Source organism: Taudactylus pleione, unplaced genomic scaffold, assembly GCF_031769625.1.
Source record: "Taudactylus pleione unplaced genomic scaffold, aTauple2 ptg000788l, whole genome shotgun sequence".
NCBI classification, from domain to species: Eukaryota; Metazoa; Chordata; class Amphibia; order Anura; family Myobatrachidae; genus Taudactylus; species Taudactylus pleione.
Genome location: NW_028285190.1, coordinates 2677826 through 2702118, shown reverse-complemented (window position 1 = coordinate 2702118; position 24293 = coordinate 2677826). Strand labels below are relative to the sequence as shown.

Here is a 24293-nt window from a genome sequence, read left to right as displayed (position 1 = left end):
TTCCTGCTAGATCAGAGCAGGGAGCTCCCTGGGGCTTACGAGTGAACAGACCCAACCTTAGGGTCTGGTCGTAAGCCCCGATGGTCGCGATGGTCTTGACCAACGCGACCATCAAGCTTAGCGATCGACAAGGAGGCGGTCGTTCAGGATGCAAGCGGCCGCCCTGATTCAGTGCGACCGCTTGCAACTAATGGCCGCCTCTGAATGACGTCCTCAGTATGCAGCTGAATATAGGTACAGTATAACGTATCTCTAATAACAATGTTACAGTCATTTATAAAATGCTCTCCTGTATTTTCTGTGAGGTTTCATGGATCTTGGTGAAAGTAAATTACATAACTACTGGACTTGGAACTTTCTATTTTCAGACACTGAGCAAAGATATATCCATATGTTCCTCTTAAAAAAAAAAAAAAAGTAGGAGAAAACTCTTTAAAGCCCTCCTGTCTTGCTCAAACTAGGCATCATGGGCTCCATTTATCAACGAAGCATAACCCCTTTAGAGCTCGCTAAAGGGGTTACGACTTCCTTTCTGGATTTAACAAACAGCGGTAGTCTAAGATTACAGCTGTTTGTCATAGCATTGGATGGCGAGAGCAATACGGCCCCCATTCCCGGCAATGGGGACCCGATGCTGCCTTTGCGGCTTCGTGCGACATGATTCGGGTTTTTGCCTAGGTTGAACGTTGCCAGGGCCACACATTGTCACACAATCCCTAAAAATGGGGACACTTTTAAATTACACAGGTTCCGGAAATTGGCAGTCTGCCAAAAACCTGTGTGGAAGCAACAAAAGTATCCTTTTAACCTCACAGTCTGAGCAACTGTCAAACTTTATGACTCAAGCAAGTTCATATTAAAACCAGAGTTAAGCTGGCCACACACTAGAACAACTTACATCCAACCAGCCAACTTGTTGATTGGTTGGAATGAAAATCTGGTAACGTATGGGAGTAAATGATAATCAGCAACTTGCTCCTAAATGCCAGAAAACAGATGAAAATGGTCGTTCAGACAAGTTTGTTAAATGTTTGATCTAAACTATTTGTTCAAGCAACAGTTTTGGTCCATTTTCCAGCGTTTGGGAGCAAATTGCTGGTTGTATTCCTTACCAGATTTTCATTCCAACCAATCAACTAGTTGGCTGGTTGGACAGATAATCTTTAGATGTGTGGCCAACTTTAGTCCTTTTTATAGTGACCATATATATTAGTCAGCCCTCTGTTTTTGAATGTAAGGGCATAACTAGAACTTTGTGGGCCACATAGCAAGACCAAGGTAAAAAAAAACACATACATTTGCCCCCACACAGAGCCCATTTGTGTAAAGCCACACACAGCCCATTCAGGTTATGACACACAGTTGTACCCCTTATACACATTATGTCACACATTAGTAGTGCCTCTTATACAATATACCACACAGTAATGCCCCTTACACATTATACCACACAGTAATGCCTTTTACAGATTATGCCACATAGTAGTAGTGCCTCATATAACACATTATTACACACAATAGTAGTGCTCCTTACACATTATCCTCCTCTCATCAACTCACCTGCACGTGTCCCTCCAGCAGCCTTTCACCTCCCCCTGTATGCCATCAGCAGCCAGCAGGTGTGGATTTGGTGCCGGGCCGCCAGCTAATTACAGCTGGTGCACCGACAAGCAGCAGCAGACATGGACAGGCAGCGCCGGCGCAATTTGAATCTGGCACCGGTAGCAAGCCAATCTGAGCTTGCGGACCGCCAGCCAAACAGTAGCTGCCCTGACTGGACTGGCCCACCTTGTGTGCGTCATTGGGTGCAGAGAGAGTGGCAGGCCACAGAGACAGCTCGGGCACCATAGCAGCCGCACCCCTTGCACTCACAGTAGTTACACCACTGTTTGCATGCATGTTAGCAACCAGTGGGGTCCTTTTCAGGATCAATGGAATGGGGTTATAGGCGAGGATGATGTAAACAAATAAAGGCTGCAGGTGCACTTCAGGGTCCAGTCTTCAACCCGGGCAATGCCTGGTATCCCAGCTAGTTTATAATAATGTGCTATAGATTTATTATAATCCAAATTAGAATTGAGATAATTGTAAGGCTGCAGGCGAACGTTTCAGTAGGAGAGAGAGAGAGAGAGAGATTGCCAGGATGCAATCACTGCTTAGATACACCATCAATAAGACATGAGTTAAGTCTTTTTCCAGAACCCATCTTTATTTCCCACCTGCAACTTACAGTGAAAAAGATAAAAATGTTCTACAAAGTTTTGGCACCCAAGGCAATGGTGACAGGTACCAACCCATGGTGGTTTCCAAAATCACTCTAAAGCCATGGATGCAGGGGCGTCTTAAGAGAGAAGGGGGCCCGTGTGCACTCCCTGTGCTGGACCCCTTCCTCTTTCCCCGGTGGCCGGCAGCCGACTGATGCGGCTAGCCAGCCACCAGAGCCTTAGTAGACTCCGGGCAGTAGAGTGTGCCCGGAGTCTACTGCGCATGCGCAGAAAACCGGAAAAATGGCCGCGGTGGCCATTTTCCGGTGTTCTGAGCAGCACAGACACCCGACGTGGGACCACGGACAGGTAGGTCTAAAATAATATGGGTGCAGTGTGTGCGGTGCGGGGCCCCCCCTGGACCCAGGGGCCCGTGTGCCCCGCACATACTGCACCCATTATAGATACGCCACTCCATGGAAGAGCAGAAACTCCTCATTGTGATGGTGGTGTTCAGAGATCACATTGGGCTCAAATCAATTCAACGCAAATTGAATAGTGCCAGGAAGAAGCTCCCAGAGCTATTCAAGTCAGCGCGCTGTTAAGCTCAACTGAAGGAATTCTTCTCGCACCCCTCTACAACCTCAAGCGATGCGAGCACATCCGATGGTGCTCGATGTACCAATGTTTTCATGCACTTCCAGGAGATGACGTGCGCAAGTGGGTGTCTTATGAATGGCTAGTGGGTGTCTGCATACACATAGTGATCACACGCCAAGACATAGTGGGCATGCTAATGCCTTGCCGTATGATCGTCTGCCTTGCTGGGTGTGTGCTGGATTTGCATACGCTGGGAGCGAGCGAATGCATCTAGCAAGCGGGTCTGAATGAGCTCCTCAGTGCTGAACTTATGACCTGTGCTGAGCAGCAAAGTTCAAGTTACATTGATTTTTTTTTTTTTTTTAGTTTTTTTTCATTAACAGCTGGAGTAGGCGTTTTTCTAACTATTACACTTATGCAAATTTTCTTTTAAAAATTCATATTATTACATTCTTAATCTACATAGGTCTTGAAATGACCTGGCTTGCATTCTCAGTAATTCCATTAGAACCTTAGGCCAGGCACACTGAGGGTAATTGCAAGAGGGCAAACTGCAGTTTATGACCCTCATTATAGTAGTGAACGAGGTTCAAATAGAACCTTGCAGATAACAGGGTGGGATTAGTTACCCAAAAGCAACCAACTTGTTTAAATTATGAAATATCAGAATTTCTCAGGATTCTGTTTATTATTATTATTATTATTATTATTAAAGTATCGCGGTCACTGATATATTTCCGTTTATATGCAAGCGGAACGTTTGTCATATATGCTAATGTTGGTATAAAAATAACACAGATGTATTGGTGCCTGGACGCTGAAGTCATATGTCAGCGTAATCATTCTCTTCAGCTGACTTCCAGGAGCCTTATGAGAACATAAGCTATATGTTATTGTTCCAGTAAAGTAGTTCCAAGGTCACTGGTCTCTTCTCTGTGATCCGTGGATATCTTGTCTAACACAAAGCATTGTGTGGTTTTGTGTGACTCCAGCAATGTGACCTTTCCTCTTCTGTACAGTACAAAACAGAATCCTTATTTCTGCCTACAAATAGCTTTACTACTTGTCATAATGCATGAGCTGTAACTAGGGTAGTGTGTCCTGTGCCATGGCACAGGGCACCGCAAGGCAGGGGGCGCTGTTTGGGCCTGTCACTTTTCTATTTATTATCATTGTCACTTGTAGGGGAGGCCAGCATCTCCTGGCCTCCCCTATCTCTTCCCTGGCCCTTCCCCATGAGGCCATGCCCCTTTTTCGAGTGCATTATGTCCCTATTTCAAAAATAGAGGGGGGGCGCCAATGCTCTTTCTGGCACAGGGCACCAAAAAGTATAGTTAAGGCTCTGTAAAATAGTCTTGTATGGATAGAGCATTGCCTGTTGTATTGAATATAATAATTTCAGCACTATCTTGTATTCCGAAGGTTAAAGTCTGATATTTTTTTTTGTAACAGGAGATCATAGTACAGGTATACATTTGTGGGTAAGTTTACTGAAGTATCCATAGTAACCAATCAGATTCTGGCTATCATGTATCTGGTACATTCTAGAAAATAATAGCTAGAATTTGATTGGATGCTATGGGCTCCACTTGTGTAAACCTACTTAATACAATAAATCAAAAAAATTCCAACACTTGTGATTATTGGTTTAAAAATAGAATAGTCCTTTATTTATTCAGATAACCTAATGGCTGCTGAAGAAAATGACGTATATACAGTGTATACATTTATTACGTAGTGTACAATGGCTGAAGTGGAGTATGCCTATTAACTGGTATTTACTAATTCAACTTGTGCCATTTGGATCACTTGTGTAAGTCAGGATCCGGCTCGCTGTTGTTGCTTATGTGGCATAGCAGTAATCATTCATTGTGGCACTTGCTGCCTTATCTGTTACAGGTTGCAAAGTCACGTCAGTAAGATCGTTCAATGAAGGGACACAACTCCACTAAAATCTGGTTCTAAAGAAAATCTTAGCTTCGGTTTTAAGTAAGAGCGTATAGAAGTGTTGTGGGTATATTTACTAAAGTGTGGGTTTATAGAAATGGGGATGTTGCCCCTAGTAACCAATCAGATTGTACTTATCATTTATCTAGCACCTTATGAAAGATAATCGCTAGAATCTGATTGGTTGCTATGGGCTACATCTCCACTTCTAAAAAACCTGCACTTTAGTAAATATACCCCTCAGTGAGCAGTCTCAATAGCAGGGAGCCTCCATCTCAGAGGTCCTGTAATTCTGGGAACAGGTGATTGTACAGCTGGGCACTGCTGTTTTCCAGCCTGTTTTCTGTGCTGGGGGCATACACATGTAGCATGTACGGCATGGCAAATAATGGCACAGCACAACATTCCCAAAACTAACCTATCTGCATAAATGAGCCTGATTCTGAGCTGCCTGCACTTCAGATGTTGGCAGAGTATGGTCGAAAAACCCTAAAAAAACTCTTACTGAGCAGGCGTTACACAGAGTGTACGCACAAAGCCAATGTTACCTTTGAGACACGCGGTATCACGGATGTCTTGGAAAAGTGCTTTGCGTTCCTGGGGGGGTGACTGGGAGGTGGCTAAACAGACGCGCAGAGATGTTTCATCTTATGGGCGTATTAGGGGAGTGTCGCCGGCGTGTCACTGAAGTGTTTGCATACTCAGACGCTCAAACGTTCACTCTAGAGGCCACAATCAGAGGGTAAATCTGTACCTGCCATAGGGCTGGTGTAAGTGCTGATGGTTCGTCTAAAGCTGCATCAGGCGATATTACAGCGTGACAGTGGGCGTCTCAGTCCTTGCACATTCACACGCATGTATCTACACCAGGGAAGGACTTTGTAGCGGTATCTGCATAAAGTCGCAGACGGGCAACCTTGAATAGATGCAGCCACGGCTGTATCTGCCCCTAGCTCTGAATCAGCCCCATTCTGTTTACTCATTTGTTTAATCAATGTAAATGTATAATGCGTGAGCCTATCATCTATTGCATGAACAGCTGGTCATTGCCTATGTGTATGTATTCTTATCTTCTTGCACTTACTACAGTGCATGGAGGAAGACACCTTTTGGTTACTGTGTACGTCATGCACGTAAATGTCTATGGTCAGCTGCAGCATTTCAGCATTAGCATCATACTTGCCTACACTCCCGGAAGTCGTGGGAGGCTTCCGATGTTTCGGGTAGCCCCCCGCATCCCCAGAAGTGTAGGCAAATCTCCCGCATCCTGCCCACTTCCCAGTGAAGCAGGCAGGATGGGGAGAGTTAATGGGCAATTTGCAGGTCCGCGAAGAGGGGACAGGGCTAAACGGCACGATGTGCATCATTTAGCCCCGCCCCCTCATTGTGGACTTGCAAATCACTGACTTCTCCGAGAAAGGGGCGGGACTAGTATGAATTACACAGGTTCTGTAGCTGTCTCCATTTCACCTGGTTTTATTTAGCCACGGAACCTGTGTAATTCATATGTGTGCCTGACTAAAGGCATATTGGACCTCATTCAGAACCGGTCGCAAGTGCTGAGCGCACGCAACCGGGTCGATGATTAAGCCCTGCACGTGCGCAGTGGCCGCACTGTGCGTGCGCAAGCCCCGGAGCGGGAGATGGTGATCGACAGCTCGACCCGTTTTGTAGGCGTGGCGGGGGTAACCCACAGCTTAGCTAGCGACCAGGAGGCCGCACTTGAAAAGTCAAGTGGCCGCCCTCATTCAGAACGAGCGCTCTCATTTTGCGAGCGCCTCTGAATGAGGGCCATTATCCCTACCTTAGTTTCAGTCTTAGAAATGCAAGGTAATTAAACATACTTGTCTATTTAGGTATGTGGAAAAATGCTTGTGTTTTTGGCAAGTATATTGGTTTACGGATTACATTATGCCACACACAGTAATGCCCATTACACATTATACCCCACACCGTAATGCTCATTACACAATATGCCACACACCGTAATGCTCATTACACATTATACCACACACTGTAATGCCCATTACACAATATGCCACACACCATAATGCCCATTGTATGCCCCACAGTAAGGCTTCTAATTACTTTTAAATTACCTGCTCGTTGTCAGGGGTCTCATGCTCGTCTCACGCTCGTTGTCAGGGGTTTTATGCTCTGGGTTCCATGCTCGTTGACAGGGGATCCATGCTCGTTGTCAAGGATTCCATGTTCGTTGTCAGTTTTTGCCCATTGTCAGGGGTTTTGTGTTCTGGGTTTCATGCATCTTTTCCAGGCAGCGCCAGCATTCCCGGCACTTACGGGTAACGCTATGAGCACTGTGCTTTCCTGACAGACGCCAGAGGTCAAGTAGGACCTCTAGCATCTGTCTCATCATAGCTGGCAGCCATTTGTGGAGGGATATTTTAAACACTGCCCCCAAGCCATCGTGCCCCCCAAGCCACCGTTAAGCTAGGTACACACTTGGACAATGTAACAAACGATGCAACAGTCGTTTCAGTTTCACTAATACTAAACCACACAATATCGAGTGTACACACTATGCAATCTTCTGAATGACTGCACAATATATATCGTGACAGTCAGGGAGCATTTGGGGGAGGTAATGGGGAGTGTCTGCAAAAAACGTAGGGACGTCTCAACTGTTTTTACATGTCACAGCCTGTGTCTGTAATCCAGTGCGCAAAAAATACAGCTTCAGCGCCTCAGTTCCCACGACCATTCTGCGTAAACATAGGGTTACTCAGAAGACCGATAATGGAATGATCTGTGACCAATGCAGTATCTTTGTACGCAGATGCTTGGATTTTGCGAAGTCACAGACGGGCCTCACAATACATATCTTGGCAGCTGCGACAGTTTCATATTTTCACACAGCGGCTGCGTACAGGATCGCAGCTGGGATGGCAATATCGTACAACTCTGAATCATGCACTTTGTGCCACACACTACACAACGTGCAGCACAGCAGATGGGACGATGGGATGAATGATGCGTGTAAACGATGGATTGGATGTACACACTATACGATGGTTGTGCAGATTGGTCAAAAGTACCAAGATTGCACAATATATCGTATAGTGGGTACCGAGCTTCAGAGGAGCATGCAGGAGTAACGTTGTATATGAATTCACATTAATTGGGTCAGCATTGGTGAACATCACAGATTGACGTAACCTTTGCTTTTCAAGCTCCGATAAAGCCAGTGATCCCCAAATTCAGGGGAATCTGTACTCCTTACAAAATTGTGCCTTCAGTCAGTCAACCCTTGGTGAAAATAAACCACATGAGTTGTAGTGTGAAACTTGCTCTTGATATTTCTAAAAGACAGATGTTAGACAAGCAGACTTGTGTTTTGCAGAAGACACAAAAGTTATTATGTGACTCTTTTCTACAGAAGTTTTGTTCACTCACAGAAAATCGCTGCCATAGGGCAATCTAAGTAAACATTTGACAGGGTGGAAATGGCAGTAGAATCGTTCATTTATCTACATAAAAAGAAACTTTCCACTGCTGCATATATATCCAAGGCACCGCAGGATGCCGAAAGATCATTTAAAAGAAAAGAGTAAACACATTTTAATCGCCTTCTTCTAAAAAGAGTTAATCACCCTTACAGTAAAATGTTTACTGCCTTATCCTATACAACATTTCAGTACTCACAGTAAGCCCCTAAACTGAAAATAAAAGGTGCCTTAATTAAGGCAGCTCTGTTATCTAGAACACTATGCTCTCTCCTGGTTAGGGTTCTGTAGCCAGGGGTTTCTTAAGAGAAGAGGGGGCCCGTTGGTATTCCTGTCTGGGGCCCCCTTTTCTCTCCCCGGCGGCTGGCAGATGACTGACGCGGCTGGCCGGCCACCGCATCAGTAGACTCTGGGCACTGGGGCGCCCACCATTTTCCCGGCGATTTCCTCACTGCGCATGTGCAAAACGCCAGAAAAATGCCCGCCATTTTCCGGCGTTTTCAGTAGAGCTGAGACACCTGATGCGGGACCTCGGAGAGGTAAGTTTTAGATAATATGGGGTAAATTTACTAAGATCTGTGTTGGTCCCGATTTGCATTTTAATATCACTTTTTTGCAATTCGGGAATTTACTATCATTAAAGTCGGGTGATTTCTTCATTTTTTCAGCTTGAAGTCGGGTGGTTTAATGCCGCAAATTCGTCCGTTTTGAACAGTAGAAATTATATTACCATCGGCTCAAATCGAAAGTACTTTTCACTTTTTAATACAAATCGGGAATTTACCATTATTCGTTTTGCTAAAGTCGCCTGTTTTACACTCAAATCGGGGACTCAATAGACGTTTTCAATGCACCACCTCCTGAGCTGCGAATTGCCATCGAACATACTGTACACAAATAGTGTGATTTGTGTATATTCCTGAATGGCAAGTGTGTTCTAAGGGTTAATTAAAAAAAAAAAAAATGACTTGAGGTCCCCCCCTCACGTCAATTTTTATTACAAAAAAATTAACCCTAAAAATAAAAAAAAAACAACAACCAGTCTGCACATATTTCACTGATATGTACAGCCTGCTTGTTCGTGAGAGAAATTCGGGCGTTTAAATCGGGACAGAATTGACCAAATACACCATCAATCAAAACGATCCTGTCAAAACGATGAGCTTGGTAAATTCCCCATTTTTGAAGTGAAAAAAAACCGGCCGTTTTTGATCGATCCTATCCGAGTTGAAAAATCGGGACCAAATCGCATCTTAGTAAATTTACCCCTATAGGTGCAAGGTGTGCGGTGCGGGCCATCCCTGCACCCGTGGGTCAGTGTGCACCGCACACCCTGCCCCCATTATAGATACGCCCCTGACTGTAGCCCTTATAGAACTAGAGGATAGTGCAGTCTAACAGCTGTGCATGGAAGCAGATTCTATTTCTCAGACTAGAGTGGATATCCTTGCTGCCCACACACATAGCGATGTGCTCACGATCAGACATCGTGTAGGATTTCCCCTGGCAGCTACCCGGCATTCGTGGTCACGATTTGGAGTAAAAAATGTCCAATCTGACTTAAGATCTATCGTGCCTCCAGTGCATTGTGTCCCAGATTGGCAAATCTGCCCTACAGCACGGCAGATCTGAAGTTGCGATGTACGATGAGTGGGGACGCGCGCCGCATCGTGTTCGTGAGTGGGGACTCACAATTTACTCACGATTTGGGCATATATTACACGATTTGTTGTCACGATTCGTCTAAATTGGCCAAATCGTGTAAAATATCGCTGTGTGTGTGGGCACCAGAGGGTCAAGTATGAAGCCGTTTTCCTCTACTGATGTAGAAGAAGACTGAGAGTGAGCAGTCTAGTCTGAAAAGCAGAATCTGCTTCTATGCACATTTGTCAGACTAGTAGGAAGCCTGCTGCCTGCGAAGGAGGGTTGTATGCTGAATAATGTGTTATGGTAGATGATCGGGTGACCTGCTCACTTTTGTGCAGTTAAGTGCACACTGTAGATCTCTGTTGTCAGCCATTTTTGCAGAAGGTGACCAACCATAGCAGACTCTAGTGTGCTGTAATGAGATTACTAACAGGATATCTGCTGTGTGTAGGAAATTATTCCCCTCTGATCACAACTATCTCAATAGTTTCCAGCTTTAATACAGAGAAGTGGCCCTTTAAGGCAGATATTTCAACTGAGAATAATAGGCACATCTCTGTGATCTTACCGTGCTCTCTCAGGGGGTTGGGTATAGGTTGCTGGCGGTCAGAATGCGACAATGGCGTCCCGACAATCAGAATCTCGACACAAACAGATAGGTGTCCTAACCCTCCCCTCCCTCACAGCCTAACTTTAACCCCAATCCTCCCCCTAGAGACTAACCCCTAACTTTAATACTTACCATCAGGATGTCAGCGGTCAGGATTCTGGTGCCAGGATTTCGACTGCTGGCGGGATTCCAGCGCCGGTATTCTGACTGCCGGCATCAACCACTGGGATGCAGACTACATTCCCTCACAGGAGTCTAGCATGCTTACCAGTAATACGGGAGCCTCACAGAAATCAGGGACTAGACAACCATGCCAGACCCTCCAACACGACCGCTTCCATCAGGTATAAAATGCTCTGTTCCAGGACTTCCCACCTAATTTATGGTTATATTCACCTGTGTTGAACTAGAATGTCTGGTTGCTATGGGCTACCAGAGTTACTTGTGCACCGGTTTTCATAAATGTATCCCTTTGTTTATGTAAATGTCAATTATGACTTGGGAAATTAAAGTATACAAAAGATAGATGAAAATATCAGTAATGCATTCGTAACAATTGTCCCGGCTCAAATAGGAATGTCCCGATTTGATGGCTCTGTTTTGCCATCACAGATACTGTACACCTCCCCCACACCCACACACAGGTGTTAGAGTCTGTTTTGTCAGAAGCCAATTAACCTACCAGGATATTATAAATAGTGTATTTATATTGCTTGTAACATACACATCCTTTTTAATACAGGTGTGTGCAATACAGATAACTTCAGCTTGCTGTCAATCACTATAGATTATGGTCCTTTTGGTTTCATGGAAAATTATGATGCAGGTGAGTTTCCAATATTTCCAATACAGTTATTTCCTGGTGTCATTCCGTTACCACCTTCTTCATGTTTATTTACACATTTCTTTGCAACAGAAATGGCAGCGAATACCGATCATCTGTGAGGTTTATGTTTTTCAAAGAATAAAGCTACATCACATTGCAGATAGGTAGGAATGTATTGCAGTGATGGCACCATTATAACAATTGGCTGAAACACAGCAGCTTCATGCAAAGCTAATCAGAAAATCATTGCAATTTTGCACATATTATTCCCTCAGTATTTAGCCATGCTTCACCGTGAGCTGCAACAAATCCTGCACCATCAGTATCTTACATGTAACAAGTTTATACAACAGGGACATAAATAAATGTTATAGAGAATACAGGAAATGAGCCCTGACAAGTCACAAGCACCGCAGTACGTGATGGAAGCAGAAGGGCTGGATCACAGTCACAGTGCTACTATGGCACACCTCAGCATGGGTACAGTACTACTAATCGTAGCTATATTACATTGCGTACAGCTGAGATTCTCTCCATCACCATCAATATCCAGTTGTGAGATTCTTTACCAGCGGCAGATGGCTGCCTCCTTCTCAAATCTCCCATTGTTTATGCTTACTCTTCATAAGATACGTGGGCATTGCAAGGCTTGTAGGATCTATGACTGAACTCCAAAGTACCATACTTGGCTTATGTATTGGTTGTAAGCTTGCGAGCAGGGTCCTCTTTCCTTTTTGTCTGTCTGTTATTACCTAGGGTCAGGATAGCAGCTGGGGCAGTACTGGGGGTAGGGAAGAGGATAAGAGCAAATAGCAATTGGGGCAGTGGTCACCTCCTTCCTACTGGTGGGAGCCCCCCACCGGGTAATTGTTGTCAGCCTCCAGTTCCATCCTGTCCCACGCAGTGTTCACCTCCTCGGCCTCCTGCATGCACAATCTGGGATGTAGGCATCGGGGATGGAGACCGGCACCACCACAGCGCTGCTGCTGCCAAAGAGGATCTGCTGACACTGATGGAATCTACAGAGTCAGGATGGAGAGCAGCACATTGGCAGGCAGGGAGTGAAGGAGGTGGTCGGCGGCAATTGGTTGAGAGTTGATGCCGGCAGCGATTGGTTGATAGAGCGGGCCTGCAGGACGTGCTGTGTGTGTGTGCTATGTCCACAGCAACCAATCACTGCCATCAGCATCTCCCGAACCAATTGCTGCCAGCAGTGATTGGTTGGGAAGACCAGGCAAGGCCCTAGCCCAATTTTTTTTTGGTAAGAGAATGTTTGATTTGGCGCCCTAGGCGTATTGTTGAGCGCTGAAGGTACGCACCTGAAAAAAATTAAGGGAGCTTGGTCTCATGGGAAAAGCCGTACCCACGACCCACATACTTTTTTTGCAACGCTGGAGGCATGCCCAGTGCTCCGGGAGCTGCATGTCCCCAGTCCCTCTCTCCAGCGAATAGATGCGGTGCCCATGTGCACAGCATTTATTCACCGCTTGCTCAAAGCAGCTACCCCTCTTTTGTTTTTGTTACTGACGATAGATATGGCTACACAGCAGTCATTAAATGTCTCACATACCCACAGCAGATCCTGGCCTTGCCAGGATCAATGGGAAGGATCTAGTCTTAGCCAGCTGCTCTGTACGGTGTGGAAGGAAATTTTAACTTCTACAAAAAAATACATTCTGCTTTGGTGCTCACAGACTCTCAGTCCCGTTTCATTAGAGAATACGGGAAGTGTTACCCCCACAACTTAAACAAGAAGTAGTAAGGGATGTTTGATATTACTGTAAAAAAACAAAAATGGCTGAAAAAGTTTAAATACCTTTCATCTCTCCCTATCCATCCACCAAAGCTACATCTTACAACTACAATAATAAGAGGGATGAGAGTCATCCATTGTCTCACATACACACTGCTAAGGGGTAGGTTATTTTCCCTTCCTGTGTTTGTTCTGTTTTGCTTGTACCTGCCGGCAATTGCCAGTTTAAACCTAATATATTGGAAGCAAATATTCTATTTTTCATTAAATAACATCAGGTTATAAGTATTATCTCGCTCCGGAGCTCACTACAAAAGGGGCGGCTGTCGATGTTGATCATTTTGACTGCAGACTCCATTTTGAATATGAGAAAACTCCCATAAAACTACATCTCTTTAAATAACTAAGCACATGGTTCTAGGCCTTCTCACAAAGGGAACAGCACATGGCAGTCACCATTTTCCTTTAACAAACTACAATCACCAGCTGACATCAAACTGAATTATATATTCTGCAGATTATAATATTTCAACCAGTTTCCATCTTAATTCTAACTACACCATGTTAGAGCAGCGGCAGCCAATAAGAAAGATAGGACCGGGCGGACAGGGGAGATTCCCGGGATTCCCTCTCCTCAGTGGCCCACTTGTCAGTGTGCCCAGTGTAATTAAAGGGCCGGCCTGGCTGAACCGCTCTGCCTCTATAAGCCCGCTATTACATGCCCGGTCGGCCCTGGAAGAGATGCTGCCGGCAGTGCTTGGCTGCCTCGGACACATCGTACACAGCGCATCCCGCAGGACCCGCTCCGTTTCAAAAAAGTGGGTCCCCAAATGTCTATAGTGTCAGATTTTGTAATCACTGATATATATATATACAGTATATGTGTAATATATTTATGGGGGAATTCAATTAGATGCGAGTTTGCAAAAGGCATTAAGGACCTCATTCAGAGTCGGTCGTTGCGGCCGCACAGTCGTACGCAGCCGATGTTCGCTGAACTGCGCATGCGTAAAGTTCTAAATGCGCGTGCGCAAACCAGCTGTTATGATCAAAAATTTCTCTCTCCGTGAACTTGGCCAGGTCGTTAGTTTGAGTGACAGAATGAACCGTTTGTGGGTGGTAACAGGGGAAGGTGCTTGAAAACGGGGGAGTGGAGATACGAACGCAGGCGTGCCTAATTATGCGAATGGCGTTTAATGGGAGTGCATAATTAACAAAGTAGTGTCATGGCACATGTGACATGGGAGGTTTGTACCCTGACTTGATCGTAGTGTTTAAGAGAGGGTATGGTCAACCTTAAGCTCTACGACCAGCTCCGATGGTTCCCGATGGTCGCGATTAATCCTTATATCCCAGGAGAGTGTGTTGTGATCGAGAAGGGGGCGTGATTTAGTCTTACGGCCGCTTCTTACCCTCGGTCGTTCAGCTAACGATCTCATCTTAGGACCGCAACTTGTGATCGCTTCATTTGCATATCCGGCCCCTTTCCCCTACGACCGTGCGGCCGCAACGACCGACTCTGAATGAGGTCCTAGATCCCCACTCCTCGCCTTATAATTTGCACAGTTCATCTTCATGCACGCACCCGAGATATGCACAATTCAATTAGAAATATGAATTTGCACTACTTGCAGAGAGTGTGCAAATTTTGTCCAAAAAGCGAACTGGCCAAATAGCATGAAAAAGTGAGGAGATCTTCCTGGAACCCAAAAAAGTGACAACTACATTAGCAGAATCATATAGAAGACTGTTAGTGGCAATAAGGAAAGTACTGTATACGTTTAAAAGGTGTCAAATGGCTGATTTGTGCAATTTTTAAAAAAGAGTGAAATAATGTAAAAAGCAGTAGAATCAAACGGAAATTGAATACATACTTAGAAAAAAGATCCTTTTGGGGTAATTTGAGGCGACGTTTAAAAATAAAAAAAAAATGATAAAAGCTATTATTTTTTGGTTTAAATAAAAACTTTCATTCTATTTGGGGTGCATTATTTAGCTAAAAAGCTTATTTTGGGGTAATTTGAGACCATTTATTTTGTTTCACCCCAAAAATGACATGTAATTATTGACTCAATTAAGCTAATTGAAAAATTTCTAAATTCCTAGTGTCCAAGGGTTTCTGAGGAAAGTTCTGACATTTTTACCTTTAAATATAGATTTTCCCAACCTTTTCACCTGCTTGGGAGGTGCGAAAAAATCAAGGCGAATTTACTCTGAAAAAGAAATGCGAATTGGGACCACGGGGCCAAATTCGCACCTAATTGAATTCCCCCCATTGTCATTTTGAAGTAGCCTGTGCAAGTTCCGATAAAAAAAAAACTTTGTCTCCATAGTTCATAAACCGTCCATAAAAGTATATTTATCCCCCCAAAATTATATTTATATACATCTAGTCATTTTAAGTTCAGGGTCCATAGAAGGTGCACAGGAAACCTTGGGGTATAGGTGATGATGTTAACATCCGGGCACCATGCAGTTTAATTTTTCCTCCCAGGATGCAACGTGGCCTCCCTCTATACCCCGCCCTCGGGCTGGAGGCTCCTCAGTTTTGTTTGGTGCCCGGTCGGAGTAGGGTCACTGTATTGCAGTGGGGCTGTTACTAACAGCCCTGAAAATTGAAAGTTTTTTCTAAGTGCGGTCAGCGTGAACAGTCCAGTGGAAGTTCGCACAGCCGCAGCCTTCATCCCGCTGGTGCTGAGACGCCGGTACTGATCCGTGCCTCAAGGGTCTTGGCTAGCAGGGACCCCGGAGGATTCCTAGACTGCGGCTGTATGCTACGGGGGATATGCAGTCGGGATGTCGACTGTCTACATGCCAACCGTTGGCATCCCGACTGTCTAATCCAGGCAAGTGTCTAATGACAGGCGTCGAAATCCCAACGCCTGTCATTAGACCTACGCCGGGAGCCCGACACCCGGCTAACCGATCGAAGGTAAGCCAGGCGTGGACAGCCATGAGGAGGGGGAGCATTAGGTTAGGGGCTCCCGGGGGGGACTTAAGGTTAGGCACCCCCCTGGGAGGTTAAGGTTAGGCTAGGGGAAGGGGGGGTTAGGGTTAGGCACCCCCTGGGAGACAGGGTTAGGCTGCGGGGAAGGGGGGTTAGGTTTAGGCACTTAGAGGGGTTTAGGGTTAGGCACTTGGGGGTGAGGTTAGGGTTAGGCACCCCTAAGGGAGGGTTAGGGGAGAGAGGTTAGGTTGGTAAATAGAAAAAATACTTACGTGTCGGGATCTTCACTGCCGGTCTTCCGCTGTTGGACAGCGGTAAATCATACTGATTCCCTATGTGGTGCAGGTAAGCGACACGCACCGCGGTGGTGCGTGCCGAGACACAGTCTTTTTCCTCCAGGGTTGGGGGACAACCTGAGGATTACAGCATGTGTGGCCAGGCACTGAGTCCTGCGTCCACACTAAGCCGCCTGGGACTTGGGACTGGAGTTCTGCGGAACACTCCAGCGTCCCAGGGGTTAAACGCTGGCCAGGGGAGGCAGCCTTCCCTGTTTAACAGCCTGCTCCTCCCCGCTGCTGAACACGCCTTTCCACTGTGGTCTGGCTTGATCTGTGACAGCTTCCTGTTTCCGGCTCCACCTCCCTATGAGTTCTTCGCCAGTCATTCTCCTGGCTGTGTGTCGCTGATCTCCACAGGCAGTGCAGAGTGCTCTCCTCTGGTTGGTGGTCAGTGTATGTGGCACTTTTGTCCTACTAGATGCTAAGTCTCTGTAGTTGACTTAAGGAAGTGCCATTAAGTGCAGGTATTATTGTTTTCTGCATTTGTCTGCGACTGTATGCTAGCATTGTCTGTCTGTCTTCTTTGCTAAAAACTATCATTCTTTTGTTGCTATCCCTGTACCTATTCTGTTATTTTGGGCCATAAGCATGGGTGTGGTGTTGGTGTGGCATAAGTTGCAGCTGAGACTAAGTGATCCTCTTTACTATGTCTGGCAGTGAGAGTGATATGACTAAGTTAAACCCTATTAAACTGCTCTGTAAAAAATGTATAGCAGTGTTAGGGGCAGGGGACTTAGCCTCTGAGGAGTTATGTTTCCGGTGTTACACTGCCCCGGGTCCTTCTGAGGCTTCTGCCGTTCAGCAGGAGCCGCCATGGGAGTGCTTTGCAAAAGCACTAACAACCATTGCAGGGCGGTTAGCAGGCCCTTCTATGTGTCCACAGTTCAGTTTTCAACAACAGCACCTTTTGCCAGCGCAAAACCTGCTGCAACTTCCTACACCTTCACAGGTGTTGCCCCCTCAGTGGGTTAATACAGTTCCTGCTATATTGCAGGGTGCGACTGAGGTACGTCAGCAGGACACAGTTATCAGCAGACCAGCTAAAGGGGTCTTGCTATCGTCGCAATCTACTGTATGGGATGATGATGATGAGTCATCTGATGATGGACTTATTCTGGATGAGTCTGACTCTGAGCTACCTCCTCTGGAAGCGGGGGTAAAGTCTAAAATATATGTTCCAGGGCTAATACAAGCTGTAAAAGCAGCCCTGAACATTGAGTAGGATGAGCCTCCTGCACCTAAATCTAGGCATGCATATTTCATGGAAGAAAAGGTGACTGAGGCTACATTCTCATTGTCTGACCGATTGGTGAATCACTTGGAGGTAGCTTGGAAAACGCCTGGAAAGCGGTATCAACCGCAGAAGTGTCTAGTCTATGCTTACCTTTTTGCTGAGAATTATTTTTCCAACTGGGAGACTCCTCCGGTGGTGGATTCCCATGTCACGTGCTTGGTAAGAAGCGCAACGCTTCCTATGCCTTCCATGTCATCCCTGAAGGATGTTACAGATAGGAAGGTAGAGGTATGCCTTAAATCTGTTTATTCCCTTTCCAGGGCTGTGTGCAGACCAGCTATGGCCATTTGCTGGGTGACTCGGGCCATGGAATGTTGGGCTAACAGCCTTGAAACATCCTTAGCCTCTAATGCTACCAGGGAACAGCTGAATCTGGTGGGAAATCTCAGAGATTCGGCTACCTATATAAATGAGGCAGCTTTGGATATTGGCCTGCTAAATGCCAGGGTGTCTTTGGTGGCCATTGCGGCTCGCCGCTCTCTATGGCTCCGTTCTTGGAGAGCTGATGCGGACTCCAAGAAGGGGTTGGAATGTTTGCCTTATGACGGTAAAGTCTTATTTGGCCCTGATCTGGACAAGATTGTGAATACCTTAGCAGCAGCTAAGTCGGCTTGTCTGCCTTTTGCTCCGGCCTCTTCGGGAGTTCGGACTCCGTCCTTTTGGACCTATCGTGCCCCAGGTAAGGCGAGAACTCAGCAGAGGCGTGTACGCCAGTGCCTTCGCAATCGCTGAGTGTCAGTCCACTCAGCAATGCAGTTACTGGGATCCATGGTATCGACATTCAACATGGTGGAGTATGCCCAGTGTCATTCCCGGCCTCTGCAGCTATTGATCCTCTCCAAGTGGGATAGATTTCCCCATTATATACGGACCCAAATGATGGTGATCTCTCCGAAGGTACGCCAGTCGCTGACCTGGTGGCTACAGACAGCTCACCTCACCAAGGAGCGTCCCTTTTGGATCTCGGACTGGGTCCTTCTGACGACGGATGCCAGTCTTCGGGGCTGGGGCGCAGTGACGTGTCCACACTCCTGTCAGGGAAGGTGGACCGCAGAGGAATCTGCACTTCCAATCAATATATTGGAACTGCGGGCAGTCTTCAGGGCTCTGCAGCAAGCCAGGCTGTTGCTTCACGGAAAACCCGTGCAAGTACAGTCAGACAATGCCACGACAGTAGCATATCTAAACCGTCAAGGAGGAACTCGAAGTCAGGCGGCAATGATAGAGGTGTCACACATTCTGACATGGGCGGAAGGCCATCTACCAGCCATATCGGTGGTGTTCATTCCAGGAGTGCTGAATTGGGAACCGGACTTCCTCAGCCATCACGAAGTGCATCCAGGGGAATGGACTCTTCACCAAGAAGTGTTTTAACTCCTAGTCGAGAGGTGGGACCTTCCAGACGTAGACCTCATGGCCTCTCTACTAAATCACAAGCTGCTTCAGTACGGGTCCAGGACAAGAGATGCCAATGCTCTCTTGGTGGATGCTCTCTCAGTCAAGTGGACTTTCCAGTTTGTGTACCTGTTTCCTCCAATCTCTCTCCTCCCTTATGTAATTCGGAAGTTCAAACAAGAGGGAACATGGTCTTGCTGTTGGCTCCAGCGTGGCCCCGAAATCCATTGTACTCAGATCTTGGGAGTCTCTCCATCGACACTCTGTGGCTGTTGCCTCACCGTCCAGACCTGTTATATCAGAGTCCTTGCCTCTACCCAGATCTGGGTCATCTGTCTTTGACGGCGTGTCTCTTGAGACATCAATCTTAAGGTCCAAAGGTTTTTCTGGCTCTGTGGTTAACACCATGCTCAGAACACGTAAGCCTGCTTCTACTAGGATTTACCACAGGGTATGGCATACCTATTTTGAATGGTGTCATCCAAACAGTTATGACCCCCAGGTGTTTAAGATATCCAGAGTGTTGGCTTTCCTGCAGGCGGGTTTAGACCTTGGTCTCTGCCTTGCTACACTGAAGGTCCATATCTCGGCCTTTTCGGTGTCGTTCCAGCGAAGGATTGCTCCTTTTCCTGACATCCGCAATTTTCTGCAGGGGGTCCTTCAAATCCAGCCTCCCATTGTCCCTCCTGTAGCACCTTGGGATTTGGCTGTTGTCCTTAAGGCTCTCCAGAGCCCTCCATTTGAACCACTGGGCTCAGTGGATCTCAAATGTCTTACTGCCAAGACTGTTTTTCTTCTGGCCATTGCTTCTGCCAGAAGAGTTTCTGATTTAGGAGCTCTCTCTTGTCATTCCCCATTTCTAGTTTTTCATAGGGACAGGGCAGTGCTTCGAACACACCCTGGGTTCCTTCCTAAGGTGGTTTCTAGTTTCCACATTAATGAGGAAATTATTGTGCCGGCCTTTAATTCCTCAGACCTCTCGGCAGGGGAGGCCTCATTGGATGTGGTACGTGCCCTCAGGATTTATGTGGATCATACCAGTTCTCTTCGGAAATCGGACTCCTTGTTGTTCTTTATGGTTTCCACAAGAGAGGATGACCAGCCAATAAACAAACTTTGGCTAGATGGCTTCGCATGTCTATCTCTGAGGCTTATAGTCATGAGGGCCTTTCAGTTCTGCCCTCTGTTACTTCTCATTGTACTCGGTCTGTAAGGCCCTTCGTCAGCAGCTAGTCGTGGTGCCTCGGCTGTACAGTTTTGTAAGGCGGCCATGTGGTCTTCTATCCAGGCTTTTTTGAGGTATTATGCCTTTGATACCTTTGCCACTCAGGATGCTTCCTTCGGGCAGCGGATTCTCCTTTCTGCACAGCTTTGGGAATCCCCAAGGTTTCCTGTGGACCTTCTATGGACCCTGAAGTAGAAAAGTAGAGAGATGGTAAGAACATACCTTTGTTATCTATTTTTCTACGCGGTCCATAGGGCCCACAGGGTGCCTGCCCTAACACACCTGTGCTTCAGATGGGCTTCGCTCTGGTCACCGGTTTTCCATCTCCTTCTGTGTGAGAATGTGATTCTTGAGTGTTCCAGACTTTCTTCTCTCTTTTACACTCCTCCGACCTTTGGCTTGCTACGTTACTGAGGAGCCTCCGGCCCGGGGGCGGGGTATAGAGAGAGGCTCCGTTGCATCCTGGGAGAAAAAATTCAACTGCATGGTGCCCGGATGTCTACGTCATTACCTATACCCCAAAGTTTCCTGTGGACCCTATGGACCTCGTAGAAAAAGAGATAACAAAGGTAAGTTCTTACCATAGCTCTACTTTTTTGGCTAGAGGAGCCTGCACACTGCATGTGCCGAGAATCAAGCGTCTGGTTTTTCCTTTATTGCTCCTCTCCCTGATGTGACATTGAGATAATACATACCTCAGTTTCTTTCTAGGTGACTAAGCTATACAGACTTAGGCCCTGATTCAGAGCCGGACGCTCTGACCAGAGCGCTCGCTCTGAATCAGGGCCCTCCTCCATTAATATGGAGCGTCCCCCTGGACGCTCGTATAGCTGTGGGTCACCACCCACAGCATATACGAGCGTGCAAAAAGATGGTCGCGATGGTCTTGACCATCGCGACCATCGGAATTGCGAGGGAAACCCTGCGGTCGGGTTTCCCAGCCGCAAGGCCAGGAGTGATTTTGGCTCTATCAGAGCCAAAATCACTCCCACTGACATCACTAGTGATGTCAGTGGGGCCGGCTTCAGACGGTAGGCGTTCCCATGGGAACGCCTCCGTCTGGCAGGCACGCCCCCGGCACGCCCACCAAAGGGGGCGTGCTGTCAATCAACATCGACAGCACGCCCCCTTTGGTGCGAGACCCGGAGCGATGGAAAGTCCTTCGCTCGCCGGGTCTCGCGCATGCGCACAACGGAGCTCCCTCTGTCGTGCGCATGCGCAGTGGGGACCATCGACCCACTTGCGAGCGTACTGCCGCTCCCGAGTGGGTCTGAATGACCCCCTTAGTCACCACAGACAGACAAGCAAAAATTCAGAATTTTATTTTTTTTGTCTCCATAGTTCATACACAGGGCTTGATTCAGACCCGTTCGCTAACAAGCGATCGCTCTGAGTGAGCGATGTCTTCCAATGTGCGCATGCGTACGCTTCGAATTGCGCGTGCGTGGACTCAAACAAGCGATGGGGAAACTCTTGCTCGCCCAGCATAGACAGCCCAGCTGAAGGAGAGACAGTTCAAGCCGTTTGTGGTTAGTAACAGGGGCAGGCCACTGGAAATGGGGGAGTGGAAGTGCGAATGCAGGCGTGCCTGAGAAACTTAACGCCTTTTCAGAGGTGTGCATAATTAACAGGCAGCGTCATAAGATACGTCACTTGCTAGAAATATACACTAAAGTGCTCGCAGGGCTTGCAGCAGGGTATAGTCAACCTCAAGCGCTGCGATCGCATTTGACGGTGCACGATGTACCAATGGCTTCATGCACTTCCTGGAGATGACTTACGCAAGTGGGCGTCTTAAGACACACAGACAAACAGTAGAATACTGATGGAGCGCTAATTGGGAGTATAGGCCATACAATACTGAAGAGCAGCTGCCTACTCTCCACCACTCTTCTCAACTAAAGGAGTGCTATCCATTTGGTACTCAGCGTGCTTTCCAGCTGTACCAGCAACTGCCATACCTTTGCCCAGGGGACCGGCTCTATGCAAAAGCCTGCCAGCATTGCTAATTAAGACCCCAGCTTACTATTGGACACTGGACTTGGTAATGATTTGGTCTGGACTAAACAATAACAGCACATTACTTCACCACAATTGGGTTACAAATATGCCTCCGAGCATTTACGGAGGAGAATCATGATTGGTGGATGATTGTTTTTAACCTGTTTTTTTTTATTCTATGTATTGAATGTACCTATATGCTACTTATTGGCTATTAAATATCTTACACATTTTTATTATTTGAGCGCTGTCTTGTTGTTTTATGGCGTCTTAAGACAGGCTGGTGGAACAAAAAGTGATCTTTCGCCAAAACATAGTGGGTGTGCTTATGACCAGGGCCGCAACTAGGGGGGAGCTGGAGGTGCACGTGCATCGGGTGCCCCGCTGCACCTGGCACCAGTGTCCTCCAGCCTGGTGCCGCAGGGAGACTCCAAGCCAGACGCCCGCTGAGATGTTATTACCAGCGGGCGCCCAGCTCCTTCTCTGAAGCGCCACGCTAGCCGGAGGCTGGAGTTCTCTCCTGAACTCCAGCTTCCGTCTCCCCCCACAGGCACTATGGGAGAGACATAATGACGTCTCTCCCATAGTTCCGAGGAGCAGCCGGGCAGGTGTGTGTATGTGGCACTACGGGGGCATTAACAGGGGGCACTACAGGGTGACTACAGTGGCATTACCTACAGGGGCATGACCAGGGGGCTCTATAGGGGCATTACTAGGGGGCACTACAGGGACATCCCCAGGGGGCTCTACAGGGGCATTACCAGGGGGCTCTACAGGGGCAGGGGCATTACCAGGGCGCTCTACAGGGGCATTACCAGGGGGATCTACAGGGGCATCAGGGGGCACTACAGGTGGCATTACCAGGGGGCTCTACAGGGGGACTACAGTGGCATTGCCTACAGGGGCATTACCAGGGGGCTCTACAGGGGCATTACAGGTGGCATTACGAGGGGGCTCTACAGGGGCATTACTATTTGGTCACTACAGGGGCATTACTATATGGGCACTACAGGGGCATTACTATGGGGACATTACCATATGGCCAGTACAGGGGCATTACTATTACTATAGGTGCACTGCTGAAGGGGGCATTACTATGGGAGCACTGCTGCATAGGGCATTACTATGGGTGAATTACCGGGGGGGGGGTTTTGCCAAATTACTGTCTTGCCCGGGTGACAAAACCCCTAGTTTCGGCCCTGTTACGACTTGCCCTGCGAGCGGCTGCCTTGACGTCACTTAGCCGAATTTCCATACGCTCGGAGCGAGCGATCGCTTCTAGTGAACGGGTCTGAATGAGCTCCACAGTCCCAAGGAGTACATTTCTCTAAAATCTGTCTATGTACAGACACAACCATTACAACTTTATTATAAGTATAGATTTTCTCCATCTGCGTGTAGATGTGATACATAGAAATATCACACAAGGAAAGTTTCAATTATATAAAAATAAATATTATGTTATAATTAATATTAATTGTAGCAGTCATCGTCTGTGCCTGCACCAATTACACTACCCGTTGGGGAGGCATGTATAATGCAGGTCACCCTTTGTGATGGAATGTTAAGTATTAGAGCCGCTTTGGCTGTGGCCAGTGTTTCCCATGTAGCACAATGGAAGTCACTGCTTTTCTGCTCTAAATCCAAGCACACAAATAAATGTGTAATTTCATGTTACTGTAATATTTCTTTAGTATTTTGAAATTGCACATTGGCATTCTACTATTTGTAGACTTGGTTTTGTAAATCCCATCTATAACTGTTTTGTTTACCTGGCCTGTCTCTGAATCAGAACTCAATACCTTTTTTTCAGTGTATGCACTGAATTAGCAGGTCCTGTTAATTTTGAATGTGTACAATACTGGAATCTGTAACACATATAGGCCCTGATTCAGAGCCGCTCGCAAAAAGCGAGCGCTCTGAATCAGGGTGGCTGCTTTTTCTTTAAAACCGGCCTCCTGGCCGCTCGCTAAGCTGTGGGTGGCCAGGTGATGGTCGCGACCATCGGGCTTGCGACAAGACCCTTGTGGTAGGGTCTCGTC

The 24293-nt window shown here is 46.9% G+C and overlaps 1 protein-coding gene across 2 annotated transcripts in view; it reads left to right on the top strand.

The window, feature by feature from the left end:
* Window positions 1-24293, top strand: part of LOC148475018 (uncharacterized) — a 119379-nt gene that overhangs the window by 52916 nt on the left and 42170 nt on the right. The window contains exon 12 of one of the 2 annotated variants that reach the window (XM_088457801.1): window positions 11215-11298. The exons of the other annotated variant lie outside the window; for it this stretch is intronic. Coding sequence (XP_088313927.1) covers window positions 11215-11298 — 84 coding nt within the window. The remainder of the gene's footprint in view (window positions 1-11214; window positions 11299-24293) is intronic. 2 annotated transcript variants of the gene reach the window in all.